Source organism: Clytia hemisphaerica, unplaced genomic scaffold, assembly GCF_902728285.1.
Source record: "Clytia hemisphaerica strain Z4C2 unplaced genomic scaffold, Clytia hemisphaerica genome assembly, whole genome shotgun sequence".
In the NCBI taxonomy this organism is placed as follows: domain Eukaryota; kingdom Metazoa; phylum Cnidaria; class Hydrozoa; order Leptothecata; family Clytiidae; genus Clytia; species Clytia hemisphaerica.
In genome coordinates, this window is record NW_027103742.1 from 1 (window position 1) to 16,497 (window position 16,497).

The window sequence follows — 16,497 nt, forward strand, 5'->3', positions numbered from 1 at the left end:
CACGCCTTTTTATAATTTTGTCCAACCGTTTCGGCATACTACCAATAATTCGGTCAATCATTCCAGCGTCAAAGTTCTCAATGGTTGCCTTCACCCGGGCACTGAATTCGTTGAAACTTTCCTTAGTAATTCTGTTATCCAATGCATCCTGCGAAAGTTTTCGACTGACCAAGTTAAAAAAGTTCTCAATGGGATTAAGGTCTGGACTGCGCGGTGGAATGGAGAACACTTCGGCTCCAATGTCCTTGATTGCCTTCTTAGCCTTGGCAGAATTTTGAACAGGACAACCGTCCTGTAAGAAAGCCTTACCCCGGATGTGTCGAGTAGATTGATAGATTGCAGGGAATTCCTCACGCACCATTTTAGCGAAGCTGTCACCGTTCCATCTGTTGTGGTACTGGCGACAAAATACCACACCACGGTTCGGACAAATTGCCACCATGAAATTGGACATGCGGCCCCCTGTACCTGCGCGTTTACCTTTCGTCGTGTGCACTGGCCACTCAATCCTTCGGCTCTTCGACGCCAGGCCATAGTTTTGGTGGAGCGGGCCTCATCATGTGGGTTGGTCTTGTGTGTGAACCCGGTACCATCCAAATAGAAATTAATATGCTTCATCCAAAAGTTCTTTGGCAGTTTCCGGGCATTCCGGGCAAATGCCAACGTTTATGCAAGTCTGTGTTTTTCATAATCCCTTTACGACGGGAGTGAAGATATCTGTAGCCATGTCTTCGCATAACTCTACCAACAGTGGCCATGGAAAACTGTCTGGTCAATTCCGGCCTCCACAGCAAGTCTGCGCAAAAGTAAATGGGCCGATCGTGCTTCTCATACGTTTGATGTGGCGAATAAGGTTTCTCTCGTCACGCGGGGTGAGTCTCCTTGGACGTCCAGGATTTAGTTTTCGTTTATCGTGTGGTCGGTTGAGCGGCCTCTTCACATGTCTAAAAACGGTTGCACGGCTGTATTTTGGAAACTTCTTCATGATACGGCTGACCGGCATCTTCAACTCCACATACAGGAATCTCATGTACAGGGAATCAGCGATGGAGACTTTGCTCTGTTTTCTTCTGCGCATGCCATCCATTTGTCGTTCAGTGATTAATTAATTAATTAAGTAAGTAAGTAGTTTTTCTTTTATTTCATTTATTTTTTCTGTAAAGAGAAATGAGAAATATGTATATAGGTAATAAACAATTGAACAAGATATTGAGGTAAAATAAAGGCGGCCGGGTCACTTCGTGATGTCGGTTAATCGCCTGCGTTTTTGTTTTTACTACGTTACAGTTTGGTCCATACTTTCGCCTTTTACGAAACACCTGGCCGGGTGACAATGGTATTCTCAAAACGCCCCCACTGTAGGGCGAGGCCACGTGCAAAAAAAAAAACAAAACAAAAAAAATTTCATAATCAAACATCACTTTTTGTCAGATAGGATATAATGACAGTGCGGCGGATAGGATACTCCTTTATCAGGAATGCGACCCACTCATGCAAGGCCACACCCTTCCACACCCATATTTCCAATCAAAACAACAACAACAACAACAACAACAAGGCACGCTAATTGCTTTAAGCGACCTCATTCTTAAGTGTTGACGGCAAACAAAAAAAATTCTCCCCCAGACACCATGTGAAACTTAGAAGTCAAGCGGTGTGGAAACTAAGTCTTTTTTGCAAAACACTCAGACAATCATCTGCATAATATTGTGAGACTGACACCTCCCCCCACTCCCCCAAGTCAATGTTGTTTGAATTCGAGAAGCGCTGACGGTCAAATTGCCTCCCATATCCACAACATTGATTTGGGGGAGCGGGGGACCCTGAAATAACTGGATAGTCTCACTATTTTCACAGATGATTGTCTGAATTTGGAAAAAAAAAATTGAAAGGGGTTCCCTTGTATCTTACATCACAGTTTTGAAAAAGATGGAAGCTCCCAGTTGCTAAGCCCACCAAAACATATCCGTCGACCATGTGCGAGCGTTTGAGTGGTTTCAGAGTATACCAATTAGTTCGCCATGTCTTTTGGGTTGTTTTGAGTTATAGCAAAGAATAAAATGACGTCATAAGCGCGGGAAAATACGAAAATTCGCGCCGAATTCGCCACGTGCAGGGGTAGTCAGGCCTTGCATGAATTTCTCTCCCATAAAGAAGGTAATTTGACCATGGAACATGGTCCAAGTATAAAAGAAGAACAACAAATCAGACATGCCTATTTGCATTCATAAACATAAAGCAGTTACATCTACTATTTACAGGTATGTACATAAATAAAAAGTACTTTCTATCAATATCAAGATATAAACATATAAACAATAAGAAGCTTAAGTAAAATTTCTAAACACAAGAATGATTCCGTTGAACTTTGGCAAACTTTAAAGTCTTGACTTGTGTATTGTTTACTGCCTTTCAGAATGAATGGAAAGGGAAAGCACACCGGCACCAAAGCACCGCTAAGCTCATTGCAACCCCACCCCGACAGCTGCGCACAACGTACCTGATAACCTACAGCCAGGCCGACCTAACCAGATTCCCCGACCGAGAAGACTTTGCACGACTGGTTGTGGGTCTGTTCAACGAGACGGAAGGTGTAGGACGGGTTGATTATTGGGTCTGTGGCAAGGAGGAACACCGAAACACTTCTGGGTATCATTACCATCTCGCCCTGAAGTTGACAGACGGTATCCGCTTTGATAGTGTCCAAGCCCGCCTGGTCGAGGAAAATGATGTGAAGGTCAATTTTCGAGACGACTATGACCTGTATGTTTATGCACAGCGTTATTGCGTCAAAGAGGACGACGGTGCTGTCTACAGCCCCAACCACCCCCCAGTTGAAAGCATGAAGTCACCCCGAACGAAAAAGGCAGTTGCGCAGAGACGGGCCAATGCCAGAGCCAGGAGAGAAGCCAGGGAGCAGGATGTCAACGAGCAGGATGTCAACGAGCAGTCCACAGCTTCTAGTCGGCCAAGAACCAGGTCACAAACCGCAGCTCAGCGTGAGCCACTCCCACCCAAGGTGCAACGTGTCGGTAAGTTTGAGGTTTCCCGTTTCATTGCTGAGAATGGAATTATCGACGTTGCTCACTTGTGGGCGGCAGGTCGCGCACGCATGGAGGCTGGGGAGAATGACCTGGCAAAATTTCTAATCGACCGCGAATCCAGGCCCAAAGAGATTTCCTCCCTTTTTGAAGGCAACAGAAAGCTTGATGAGTCGCTCAGTCCTGCTGAACGCCCTCCCCCTCGCAAAAGAATGGAAGTCCTCAGGGAAGTCTTGCGTGGCCATTGCATTGAGGGGTGTGGCGGCCGTTGGTTCACGTGCGCCATTGAGATCTTAGAACACAACAGGATTACGGTCGGCACGTACGCCAAGTCTATGAGGTTGCTCTTTGAAAAGGGAAGGGGCAAGAGAAGAAACATGATGTTGACTGGGCCCAAAGACTCCGGCAAAACCTTTCTAATGGACCCAGTCCGAAAAATATTTAAGACTTTCTTAAACCCGGCCGACGACAAGTACACATGGCAAGATGCAGAAGATTGCGAGGCCATGTTCTTTAATGATTTCCGCTGGTCTAAAAATATGATAAGGTGGAATGATTTGCTTGTACTGCTCGAGGGCCACCCTGTCCGCTTTCCCGTTCCCAAAAACCAAAGGGCCAAAGACATTTTGTTTACGCGGGATGTCCCAATATTTGCAACCAGCCGATCTACTGTCAGGCTTGGAAAGGGCGGTGGATCCTACAATGACGACGTTGAGGAGGACGACAACAACGAGGGAGATGATGCTGTGAGCAGAGAGAATGGGATGATGAAAGTCCGATGGGTTGTTTACAATTTGCCATTCACCATCCGTAACATCGTTGAGCTGGAAGCGTGCCCAAGATGCTACGCAAACTTAGTGTTTTACGGTGATGCCACCGTGTAATTTTGTATAGTATTTATTAGTATTTATTCCGTCGTCATTGTAAGATACTTGATAAAACCCTTCACCGACCTAATCTCATGTGTACGCTTATAATTCTTTGCAAAGACTATTTCATAATATGCCCGATTTAAATTCCACGACACTTTGAAAATCTTAATTAAAAAAGCTGACAGTATTTTTTCATAATATCCCTGATTCTAATAATACAGTCTAAAGAATGTTTTCCAGCTTCTCCGGCTACTTTGCGGTCCAAAGTCTACATTAATCCACAATTAACCACAGTTAACCGAGGGCTGCTCTTTAAAAAAGAAACTTTAGATAATATTAATGTTCTTTATGAAAAAGGAGGAGGTTAACTGTGGTTAACTGTGGTTAACTGTGGTTAACTGTGAGTATTATTTGAAAAATATCAAGAAAGAGCAACACAAGAGCATATGTAGCCAAAATCAATATCTCAGCCTGCCACCACGCCTTTTTATAATTTTGTCCAACCGTTTCGGCATACTACCAATAATTCGGTCAATCATTCCAGCGTCAAAGTTCTCAATGGTTGCCTTCACCCGGGCACCCGGGCACTGAATTCGTTGAAACTTTCCTTAGTAATTCTGTTATCCAATGCATCCTGCGAAAGTTTTCGACTGACCAAGTTAAAAAAGTTCTCAATGGGATTAAGGTCTGGACTGCGCGGTGGAATGGAGAACACTTCGGCTCCAATGTCCTTGATTGCCTTCTTAGCCTTGGCAGAATTTTGAACAGGACAACCGTCCTGTAAGAAAGCCTTACCCCGGATGTGTCGAGTAGATTGATAGATTGCAGGGAATTCCTCACGCACCATTTTAGCGAAGCTGTCACCGTTCCATCTGTTGTGGTACTGGCGACAAAATACCACACCACGGTTCGGACAAATTGCCACCATGAAATTGGACATGCGGCCCCCTGTACCTGCGCGTTTACCTTTCGTCGTGCACTGGCCACTCAATCCTTCGGCTCTTCGACGCCAGGCCATAGTTTTGGTGGAGCGGGCCTCATCATGTGGGTTGGTCTTGTGTGTGAACCCGGTACCATCCAAATAGAAATTAATATGCTTCATCCAAAAGTTCTTTGGCAGTTTCCGGGCATTCCGGGCAAATGCCAAACGTTTATGCAAGTCTGTGTTTTTCATAATCCCTTTACGACGGGAGTGAAGATATCTGTAGCCATGTCTTCGCATAACTCTACCAACAGTGGCCATGGAAACTGTCTGGTCAATTCCGGCCTCCACAGCAAGTCTGCGCAAAGTAAATGGGCCGATCGTGCTTCTCATACGTTTGATGTGGCGAATAAGGTTTCTCTCGTCACGCGGGGTGAGTCTCCTTGGACGTCCAGGATTTAGTTTTCGTTTATCGTGTGGTCGGTTGAGCGGCCTCTTCACATGTCTAAAAACGGTTGCACGGCTGTATTTTGGAAACTTCTTCATGATACGGCTGACCGGCATCTTCAACTCCACATACAGGAATCTCATGTACAGGGAATCAGCGATGGAGACTTTGCTCTGTTTTTTCTGCGCATGCCATCCATTTGTCGTTCAGTGATTAATTAATTAATTAAGTAAGTAAGTAGTTTTTCTTTTATTTCATTTATTTTTTCTGTAAAGAGAAATGAGAAATATGTATATAGGTAATAAACAATTGAACAAGATATTGAGGTAAAATAAAGGCGGCCGGGTCACTTCGTGATGTCGGTTAATCGCCTGCGTTTTTGTTTTTACTACGTTACAGTTTGGTCCATACTTTCGCCTTTTACGAAACACCTGGCCGGGTGACAATGGTATTCTCAAAACGCCCCCACTGTAGGGCGAGGCCACGTGCAAAAAAAAAAACAAAACAAAAAAAATTTCATAATCAAACATCACTTTTTGTCAGATAGGATATAATGACAGTGCGGCGGATAGGATACTCCTTTATCAGGAATGCGACCCACTCATGCAAGGCCACACCCTTCCACACCCATATTTCCAATCAAAACAACAACAACAACAACAACAACAAGGCACGCTAATTGCTTTAAGCGACCTCATTCTTAAGTGTTGACGGCAAACAAAAAAAAATTCTCCCCCAGACACCATGTGAAACTTAGAAGTCAAGCGGTGTGGAAACTAAGTCTTTTTTTTGCAAAACACTCAGACAATCATCTGCATAATATTGTGAGACTGACACCTCCCCCCACTCCCCCAAGTCAATGTTGTTTGAATTCGAGAAGCGCTGACGGTCAAATTGCCTCCCATATCCACAACATTGATTTGGGGGAGCGGGGGACCCTGAAATAACTGGATAGTCTCACTATTTTCACAGATGATTGTCTGAATTTGGAAAAAAAAAATTGAAAGGGGTTCCCTTGTATCTTACATCACAGTTTTGAAAAAGATGGAAGCTCCCAGTTGCTAAGCCCACCAAAACATATCCGTCGACCATGTGCGAGCGTTTGAGTGGTTTCAGAGTATACCAATTAGTTCGCCATGTCTTTTGGGTTGTTTTGAGTTATAGCAAAGAATAAAATGACGTCATAAGCGCGGGAAAATACGAAAATTCGCGCCGAATTCGCCACGTGCAGGGGTAGTCAGGCCTTGCATGAATTTCTCTCCCATAAAGAAGGTAATTTGACCATGGAACATGGTCCAAGTATAAAAGAAGAACAACAAATCAGACATGCCTATTTGCATTCATAAAGCAGTTACATCTACTATTTACAGGTATGTACATAAATAAAAAGTACTTTCTATCAATATCAAGATATAAACATATAAACAATAAGAAGCTTAAGTAAAATTTCTAAACACAAGAATGATTCCGTTGAACTTTGGCAAACTTTAAAGTCTTGACTTGTGTATTGTTTACTGCCTTTCAGAATGAATGGAAAGGGAAAGCACACCGGCACCAAAGCACCGCTAAGCTCATTGCAACCCCGACAGCTGCGCACAACGTACCTGATAACCTACAGCCAGGCCGACCTAACCAGATTCCCCGACCGAGAAGACTTTGCACGACTGGTTGTGGGTCTGTTCAACGAGACGGAAGGTGTAGGACGGGTTGATTATTGGGTCTGTGGCAAGGAGGAACACCGAAACACTTCTGGGTATCATTACCATCTCGCCCTGAAGTTGACAGACGGTATCCGCTTTGATAGTGTCCAAGCCCGCCTGGTCGAGGAAAATGATGTGAAGGTCAATTTTCGAGACGACTATGACCTGTATGTTTATGCACAGCGTTATTGCGTCAAAGAGGACGACGGTGCTGTCTACAGCCCCAACCACCCCCCAGTTGAAAGCATGAAGTCACCCCGAACGAAAAAGGCAGTTGCGCAGAGACGGGCCAATGCCAGAGCCAGGAGAGAAGCCAGGGAGCAGGATGTCAACGAGCAGGATGTCAACGAGCAGTCCACAGCTTCTAGTCGGCCAAGAACCAGGTCACAAACCGCAGCTCAGCGTGAGCCACTCCCACCCAAGGTGCAACGTGTCGGTAAGTTTGAGGTTTCCCGTTTCATTGCTGAGAATGGAATTATCGACGTTGCTCACTTGTGGGCGGCAGGTCGCGCACGCATGGAGGCTGGGGAGAATGACCTGGCAAAATTTCTAATCGACCGCGAATCCAGGCCCAAAGAGATTTCCTCCCTTTTTGAAGGCAACAGAAAGCTTGATGAGTCGCTCAGTCCTGCTGAACGCCCTCCCCCTCGCAAAAGAATGGAAGTCCTCAGGGAAGTCTTGCGTGGCCATTGCATTGAGGGGTGTGGCGGCCGTTGGTTCACGTGCGCCATTGAGATCTTAGAACACAACAGGATTACGGTCGGCACGTACGCCAAGTCTATGAGGTTGCTCTTTGAAAAGGGAAGGGGCAAGAGAAGAAACATGATGTTGACTGGGCCCAAAGACTCCGGCAAAACCTTTCTAATGGACCCAGTCCGAAAAATATTTAAGACTTTCTTAAACCCGGCCGACGACAAGTACACATGGCAAGATGCAGAAGATTGCGAGGCCATGTTCTTTAATGATTTCCGCTGGTCTAAAAATATGATAAGGTGGAATGATTTGCTTGTACTGCTCGAGGGCCACCCTGTCCGCTTTCCCGTTCCCAAAAACCAAAGGGCCAAAGACATTTTGTTTACGCGGGATGTCCCAATATTTGCAACCAGCCGATCTACTGTCAGGCTTGGAAAGGGCGGTGGATCCTACAATGACGACGTTGAGGAGGACGACAACAACGAGGGAGATGATGCTGTGAGCAGAGAGAATGGGATGATGAAAGTCCGATGGGTTGTTTACAATTTGCCATTCACCATCCGTAACATCGTTGAGCTGGAAGCGTGCCCAAGATGCTACGCAAACTTAGTGTTTTTACGGTGATGCCACCGTGTAATTTTGTATAGTATTTTATTAGTATTTATTCCGTCGTCATTGTAAGATACTTGATAAAACCCTTCACCGACCTAATCTCATGTGTACGCTTATAATTCTTTGCAAAGACTATTTCATAATATGCCCGATTTAAATTCCACGACACTTTGAAAATCTTAATTAAAAAAGCTGACAGTATTTTTTTCATAATATCCCTGATTCTAATAATACAGTCTAAAGAATGTTTTCCAGCTTCTCCGGCTACTTTGCGGTCCAAAGTCTACATTAATCCACAATTAACCACAGTTAACCGAGGGCTGCTCTTTAAAAGAAACTTTAGATAATATTAATGTTCTTTATGAAAAAGGAGGAGGTTAACTGTGGTTAACTGTGGTTAACTGTGGTTAACTGTGAGTATTATTTGAAAAATATCAAGAAAGAGCAACACAAGAGCATATGTAGCCAAAATCAATATCTCAGCCTGCCACCACGCCTTTTTATAATTTTGTCCAACCGTTTCGGCATACTACCAATAATTCGGTCAATCATTCCAGCGTCAAAGTTCTCAATGGTTGCCTTCACCCGGGCACTGAATTCGTTGAAACTTTCCTTAGTAATTCTGTTATCCAATGCATCCTGCGAAAGTTTTCGACTGACCAAGTTAAAAAAGTTCTCAATGGGATTAAGGTCTGGACTGCGCGGTGGAATGGAGAACACTTCGGCTCCAATGTCCTTGATTGCCTTCTTAGCCTTGGCAGAATTTTGAACAGGACAACCGTCCTGTAAGAAAGCCTTACCCCGGATGTGTCGAGTAGATTGATAGATTGCAGGGAATTCCTCACGCACCATTTTAGCGAAGCTGTCACCGTTCCATCTGTTGTGGTACTGGCGACAAAATACCACACCACGGTTCGGACAAATTGCCACCATGAAATTGGACATGCGGCCCCCTGTACCTGCGCGTTTACCTTTCGTCGTGCACTGGCCACTCAATCCTTCGGCTCTTCGACGCCAGGCCATAGTTTTGGTGGAGCGGGCCTCATCATGTGGGTTGGTCTTGTGTGTGAACCCGGTACCATCCAAATAGAAATTAATATGCTTCATCCAAAAGTTCTTTGGCAGTTTCCGGGCATTCCGGGCAAATGCCAAACGTTTATGCAAGTCTGTGTTTTTTCATAATCCCTTTACGACGGGAGTGAAGATATCTGTAGCCATGTCTTCGCATAACTCTACCAACAGTGGCCATGGAAACTGTCTGGTCAATTCCGGCCTCCACAGCAAGTCTGCGCAAAGTAAATGGGCCGATCGTGCTTCTCATACGTTTGATGTGGCGAATAAGGTTTCTCTCGTCACGCGGGGTGAGTCTCCTTGGACGTCCAGGATTTAGTTTTCGTTTATCGTGTGGTCGGTTGAGCGGCCTCTTCACATGTCTAAAAACGGTTGCACGGCTGTATTTTGGAAACTTCTTCATGATACGGCTGACCGGCATCTTCAACTCCACATACAGGAATCTCATGTACAGGGAATCAGCGATGGAGACTTTGCTCTGTTTTCTGCGCATGCCATCCATTTGTCGTTCAGTGATTAATTAATTAATTAAGTAAGTAAGTAGTTTTTCTTTTATTTCATTTATTTTTTCTGTAAAGAGAAATGAGAAATATGTATATAGGTAATAAACAATTGAACAAGATATTGAGGTAAAATAAAGGCGGCCGGGTCACTTCGTGATGTCGGTTAATCGCCTGCGTTTTTGTTTTTACTACGTTACAGTTTGGTCCATACTTTCGCCTTTTACGAAACACCTGGCCGGGTGACAATGGTATTCTCAAAACGCCCCCACTGTAGGGCGAGGCCACGTGCAAAAAAAAAAACAAAACAAAAAAAATTTCATAATCAAACATCACTTTTTGTCAGATAGGATATAATGACAGTGCGGCGGATAGGATAGGATACTCCTTTATCAGGAATGCGACCCACTCATGCAAGGCCACACCCTTCCACACCCATATTTCCAATCAAAACAACAACAACAACAACAACAACAAGGCACGCTAATTGCTTTAAGCGACCTCATTCTTAAGTGTTGACGGCAAACAAAAAAAAATTCTCCCCCAGACACCATGTGAAACTTAGAAGTCAAGCGGTGTGGAAACTAAGTCTTTTTTGCAAAACACTCAGACAATCATCTGCATAATATTGTGAGACTGACACCTCCCCCCACTCCCCCAAGTCAATGTTGTTTGAATTCGAGAAGCGCTGACGGTCAAATTGCCTCCCATATCCACAACATTGATTTGGGGGAGCGGGGGACCCTGAAATAACTGGATAGTCTCACTATTTTCACAGATGATTGTCTGAATTTGGAAAAAAAAAATTGAAAGGGGTTCCCTTGTATCTTACATCACAGTTTTGAAAAAGATGGAAGCTCCCAGTTGCTAAGCCCACCAAAACATATCCGTCGACCATGTGCGAGCGAGCGTTTGAGTGGTTTCAGAGTATACCAATTAGTTCGCCATGTCTTTTGGGTTGTTTTGAGTTATAGCAAAGAATAAAATGACGTCATAAGCGCGGGAAAATACGAAAATTCGCGCCGAATTCGCCACGTGCAGGGGTAGTCAGGCCTTGCATGAATTTCTCTCCCATAAAGAAGGTAATTTGACCATGGAACATGGTCCAAGTATAAAAGAAGAACAACAAATCAGACATGCCTATTTGCATTCATAAAGCAGTTACATCTACTATTTACAGGTATGTACATAAATAAAAAGTACTTTCTATCAATATCAAGATATAAACATATAAACAATAAGAAGCTTAAGTAAAATTTCTAAACACAAGAATGATTCCGTTGAACTTTGGCAAACTTTAAAGTCTTGACTTGTGTATTGTTTACTGCCTTTCAGAATGAATGGAAAGGGAAAGCACACCGGCACCAAAGCACCGCTAAGCTCATTGCAACCCCGACAGCTGCGCACAACGTACCTGATAACCTACAGCCAGGCCGACCTAACCAGATTCCCCGACCGAGAAGACTTTGCACGACTGGTTGTGGGTCTGTTCAACGAGACGGAAGGTGTAGGACGGGTTGATTATTGGGTCTGTGGCAAGGAGGAACACCGAAACACTTCTGGGTATCATTACCATCTCGCCCTGAAGTTGACAGACGGTATCCGCTTTGATAGTGTCCAAGCCCGCCTGGTCGAGGAAAATGATGTGAAGGTCAATTTTCGAGACGACTATGACCTGTATGTTTATGCACAGCGTTATTGCGTCAAAGAGGACGACGGTGCTGTCTACAGCCCCAACCACCCCCCAGTTGAAAGCATGAAGTCACCCCGAACGAAAAAGGCAGTTGCGCAGAGACGGGCCAATGCCAGAGCCAGGAGAGAAGCCAGGGAGCAGGATGTCAACGAGCAGGATGTCAACGAGCAGTCCACAGCTTCTAGTCGGCCAAGAACCAGGTCACAAACCGCAGCTCAGCGTGAGCCACTCCCACCCAAGGTGCAACGTGTCGGTAAGTTTGAGGTTTCCCGTTTCATTGCTGAGAATGGAATTATCGACGTTGCTCACTTGTGGGCGGCAGGTCGCGCACGCATGGAGGCTGGGGAGAATGACCTGGCAAAATTTCTAATCGACCGCGAATCCAGGCCCAAAGAGATTTCCTCCCTTTTTGAAGGCAACAGAAAGCTTGATGAGTCGCTCAGTCCTGCTGAACGCCCTCCCCCTCGCAAAAGAATGGAAGTCCTCAGGGAAGTCTTGCGTGGCCATTGCATTGAGGGGTGTGGCGGCCGTTGGTTCACGTGCGCCATTGAGATCTTAGAACACAACAGGATTACGGTCGGCACGTACGCCAAGTCTATGAGGTTGCTCTTTGAAAAGGGAAGGGGCAAGAGAAGAAACATGATGTTGACTGGGCCCAAAGACTCCGGCAAAACCTTTCTAATGGACCCAGTCCGAAAAATATTTAAGACTTTCTTAAACCCGGCCGACGACAAGTACACATGGCAAGATGCAGAAGATTGCGAGGCCATGTTCTTTAATGATTTCCGCTGGTCTAAAAATATGATAAGGTGGAATGATTTGCTTGTACTGCTCGAGGGCCACCCTGTCCGCTTTCCCGTTCCCAAAAACCAAAGGGCCAAAGACATTTTGTTTACGCGGGATGTCCCAATATTTGCAACCAGCCGATCTACTGTCAGGCTTGGAAAGGGCGGTGGATCCTACAATGACGACGTTGAGGAGGACGACAACAACGAGGGAGATGATGCTGTGAGCAGAGAGAATGGGATGATGAAAGTCCGATGGGTTGTTTACAATTTGCCATTCACCATCCGTAACATCGTTGAGCTGGAAGCGTGCCCAAGATGCTACGCAAACTTAGTGTTTTACGGTGATGCCACCGTGTAATTTTGTATAGTATTTATTAGTATTTATTCCGTCGTCATTGTAAGATACTTGATAAAACCCTTCACCGACCTAATCTCATGTGTACGCTTATAATTCTTTGCAAAGACTATTTCATAATATGCCCGATTTAAATTCCACGACACTTTGAAAATCTTAATTAAAAAAGCTGACAGTATTTTTTCATAATATCCCTGATTCTAATAATACAGTCTAAAGAATGTTTTCCAGCTTCTCCGGCTACTTTGCGGTCCAAAGTCTACATTAATCCACAATTAACCACAGTTAACCGAGGGCTGCTCTTTAAAAGAAACTTTAGATAATATTAATGTTCTTTATGAAAAAGGAGGAGGTTAACTGTGGTTAACTGTGGTTAACTGTGGTTAACTGTGAGTATTATTTGAAAAATATCAAGAAAGAGCAACACAAGAGCATATGTAGCCAAAATCAATATCTCAGCCTGCCACCACGCCTTTTTATAATTTTGTCCAACCGTTTCGGCATACTACCAATAATTCGGTCAATCATTCCAGCGTCAAAGTTCTCAATGGTTGCCTTCACCCGGGCACTGAATTCGTTGAAACTTTCCTTAGTAATTCTGTTATCCAATGCATCCTGCGAAAGTTTTCGACTGACCAAGTTAAAAAAGTTCTCAATGGGATTAAGGTCTGGACTGCGCGGTGGAATGGAGAACACTTCGGCTCCAATGTCCTTGATTGCCTTCTTAGCCTTGGCAGAATTTTGAACAGGACAACCGTCCTGTAAGAAAGCCTTACCCCGGATGTGTCGAGTAGATTGATAGATTGCAGGGAATTCCTCACGCACCATTTTAGCGAAGCTGTCACCGTTCCATCTGTTGTGGTACTGGCGACAAAATACCACACCACGGTTCGGACAAATTGCCACCATGAAATTGGACATGCGGCCCCCTGTACCTGCGCGTTTACCTTTCGTCGTGCACTGGCCACTCAATCCTTCGGCTCTTCGACGCCAGGCCATAGTTTTGGTGGAGCGGGCCTCATCATGTGGGTTGGTCTTGTGTGTGAACCCGGTACCATCCAAATAGAAATTAATATGCTTCATCCAAAAGTTCTTTGGCAGTTTCCGGGCATTCCGGGCAAATGCCAAACGTTTATGCAAGTCTGTGTTTTTCATAATCCCTTTACGACGGGAGTGAAGATATCTGTAGCCATGTCTTCGCATAACTCTACCAACAGTGGCCATGGAAACTGTCTGGTCAATTCCGGCCTCCACAGCAAGTCTGCGCAAAGTAAATGGGCCGATCGTGCTTCTCATACGTTTGATGTGGCGAATAAGGTTTCTCTCGTCACGCGGGGTGAGTCTCCTTGGACGTCCAGGATTTAGTTTTCGTTTATCGTGTGGTCGGTTGAGCGGCCTCTTCACATGTCTAAAAACGGTTGCACGGCTGTATTTTGGAAACTTCTTCATGATACGGCTGACCGGCATCTTCAACTCCACATACAGGAATCTCATGTACAGGGAATCAGCGATGGAGACTTTGCTCTGTTTTCTGCGCATGCCATCCATTTGTCGTTCAGTGATTAATTAATTAATTAAGTAAGTAAGTAGTTTTTTTTTTTTTCTTTTATTTCATTTATTTTTTCTGTAAAGAGAAATGAGAAATATGTATATAGGTAATAAACAATTGAACAAGATATTGAGGTAAAATAAAGGCGGCCGGGTCACTTCGTGATGTCGGTTAATCGCCTGCGTTTTTGTTTTTACTACGTTACAGTTTGGTCCATACTTTCGCCTTTTACGAAACACCTGGCCGGGTGACAATGGTATTCTCAAAACGCCCCCACTGTAGGGCGAGGCCACGTGCAAAAAAAAAAACAAAACAAAAAAAATTTCATAATCAAACATCACTTTTTGTCAGATAGGATATAATGACAGTGCGGCGGATAGGATACTCCTTTATCAGGAATGCGACCCACTCATGCAAGGCCACACCCTTCCACACCCATATTTCCAATCAAAACAACAACAACAACAACAACAACAAGGCACGCTAATTGCTTTAAGCGACCTCATTCTTAAGTGTTGACGGCAAACAAAAAAAAATTCTCCCCCAGACACCATGTGAAACTTAGAAGTCAAGCGGTGTGGAAACTAAGTCTTTTTTGCAAAACACTCAGACAATCATCTGCATAATATTGTGAGACTGACACCTCCCCCCACTCCCCCAAGTCAATGTTGTTTGAATTCGAGAAGCGCTGACGGTCAAATTGCCTCCCATATCCACAACATTGATTTGGGGGAGCGGGGGACCCTGAAATAACTGGATAGTCTCACTATTTTCACAGATGATTGTCTGAATTTGGAAAAAAAAAATTGAAAGGGGTTCCCTTGTATCTTACATCACAGTTTTGAAAAAGATGGAAGCTCCCAGTTGCTAAGCCCACCAAAACATATCCGTCGACCATGTGCGAGCGTTTGAGTGGTTTCAGAGTATACCAATTAGTTCGCCATGTCTTTTGGGTTGTTTTGAGTTATAGCAAAGAATAAAATGACGTCATAAGCGCGGGAAAATACGAAAATTCGCGCCGAATTCGCCACGTGCAGGGGTAGTCAGGCCTTGCATGAATTTCTCTCCCATAAAGAAGGTAATTTGACCATGGAACATGGTCCAAGTATAAAAGAAGAACAACAAATCAGACATGCCTATTTGCATTCATAAAGCAGTTACATCTACTATTTACAGGTATGTACATAAATAAAAAGTACTTTCTATCAATATCAAGATATAAACATATAAACAATAAGAAGCTTAAGTAAAATTTCTAAACACAAGAATGATTCCGTTGGGGCACTAATTTCTGAGATGTGCTCCAGAGATGAATAAGGGAAATCACCTCACCGCTTAGCTCATTGGAAATTTTTCAATAATTTAATTACTGCTCCGACTAACCATAGTCCACTAAACCGAGAAGACTTGTTTTTTTTCACTTTGATTTTTTTCTACTTTTTTTTATATATTGTAGATTTTGTGTATTTCAAATCGTAGACAGACAATTGATCAAATTTGTCTAATTATTATGACCGACCACCTGCCAGATACTTTTTTGACGATATTAATAAAATGATGGAACAGTGGAAGGAGATCCGGTAGATATGTATACAATCCCTTAGCAAATTTTATTATCATAAACCTCATTTCACCCAGCACTGGCAAAACTTAAAAACCATGGTATTTAGAGCAAGTTAATCAAATTTGATATTGGGATTCTTTGCATAATTGGACCTACCTCCTGGTGATTTGTTGTAACTGATACAAGAACGTTTAAAACATCCTCTGCACTTAATTCAATGCTTTCTATGTAGGTGCTAGCAGATCCCACTGCCTTCATCAGAAACAAATAAATCTTAGTGTCCAAGACAAATTGTTTTCATTTTTTAGCGTTATTAACAACTTGGTTCATGCTATTGAAACTCAACAAGTATCAAACCAGCGATTGGACTATGCAATAAGATCTTTTTCTATACTTCTGCCCCGTCAAAATTTCGGTAAAAATTTGCCAAAAAATGATACATCTCAAATAATCGGATTTTGATAAATAAACCTGACAACATAAAAGTTTGAATTACGCAGTACTTTTTCTGAGTAAAAAATCTTCTTCTTCTATGTACATTATAACTTGTAAAGACTATGTAAGGTGCAAACTCCATGTATAACATACAGTATACGGATTATACAAACGACTTAAGAATTGAAGGTTCCTGCTAGTTCCATTATAACAGAGGAACTAGGTCAGAATTTAATAAGTGATACATAACACCC

At 43.7% G+C, this 16,497-nt stretch overlaps 3 protein-coding genes across 3 annotated transcripts; all 3 read right to left on the bottom strand.

The window, feature by feature from the left end:
* Positions 1–26: 26 nt before the first annotated feature.
* Positions 27–454, bottom strand: LOC136805268 (uncharacterized; the record flags this gene model as incomplete). The annotated part of the gene is made up of 1 exon (XM_067061845.1): positions 27–454. A coding segment is annotated over exon 1 (428 nt), but the record flags the coding sequence as incomplete, so codon positions are not given.
* A 4,027-nt stretch (positions 455–4,481) lies between these two features.
* Positions 4,482–5,399, bottom strand: LOC136805269 (uncharacterized). The gene has a single exon (XM_067061846.1). It carries the CDS (start codon positions 5,397–5,399, stop codon positions 4,482–4,484), a length of 918 nt encoding a protein of 305 aa, XP_066917947.1.
* Positions 5,400–13,142: 7,743 nt separating this feature from the next.
* LOC136805270 (uncharacterized) lies at positions 13,143–14,243 on the bottom strand. Its single transcript, XM_067061847.1, has one exon. The coding sequence runs from the start codon at positions 14,241–14,243 to the stop codon at positions 13,143–13,145; it is 1,101 nt and encodes a 366-aa protein (XP_066917948.1).
* Between the last annotated feature and the right edge of the window lie 2,254 nt (positions 14,244–16,497).

Bases quoted from the DNA above. Each gene is read 5' to 3' on its own strand.
- LOC136805270 (XM_067061847.1), bottom strand. From the start codon at position 14,243: ATGGATGGCATGCGCAGAAAACAGAGCAAAGTCTCCATCGCTGATTCC.
- LOC136805269 (XM_067061846.1), bottom strand. From the start codon at position 5,399: ATGCCGGTCAGCCGTATCATGAAGAAGTTTCCAAAATACAGCCGTGCA.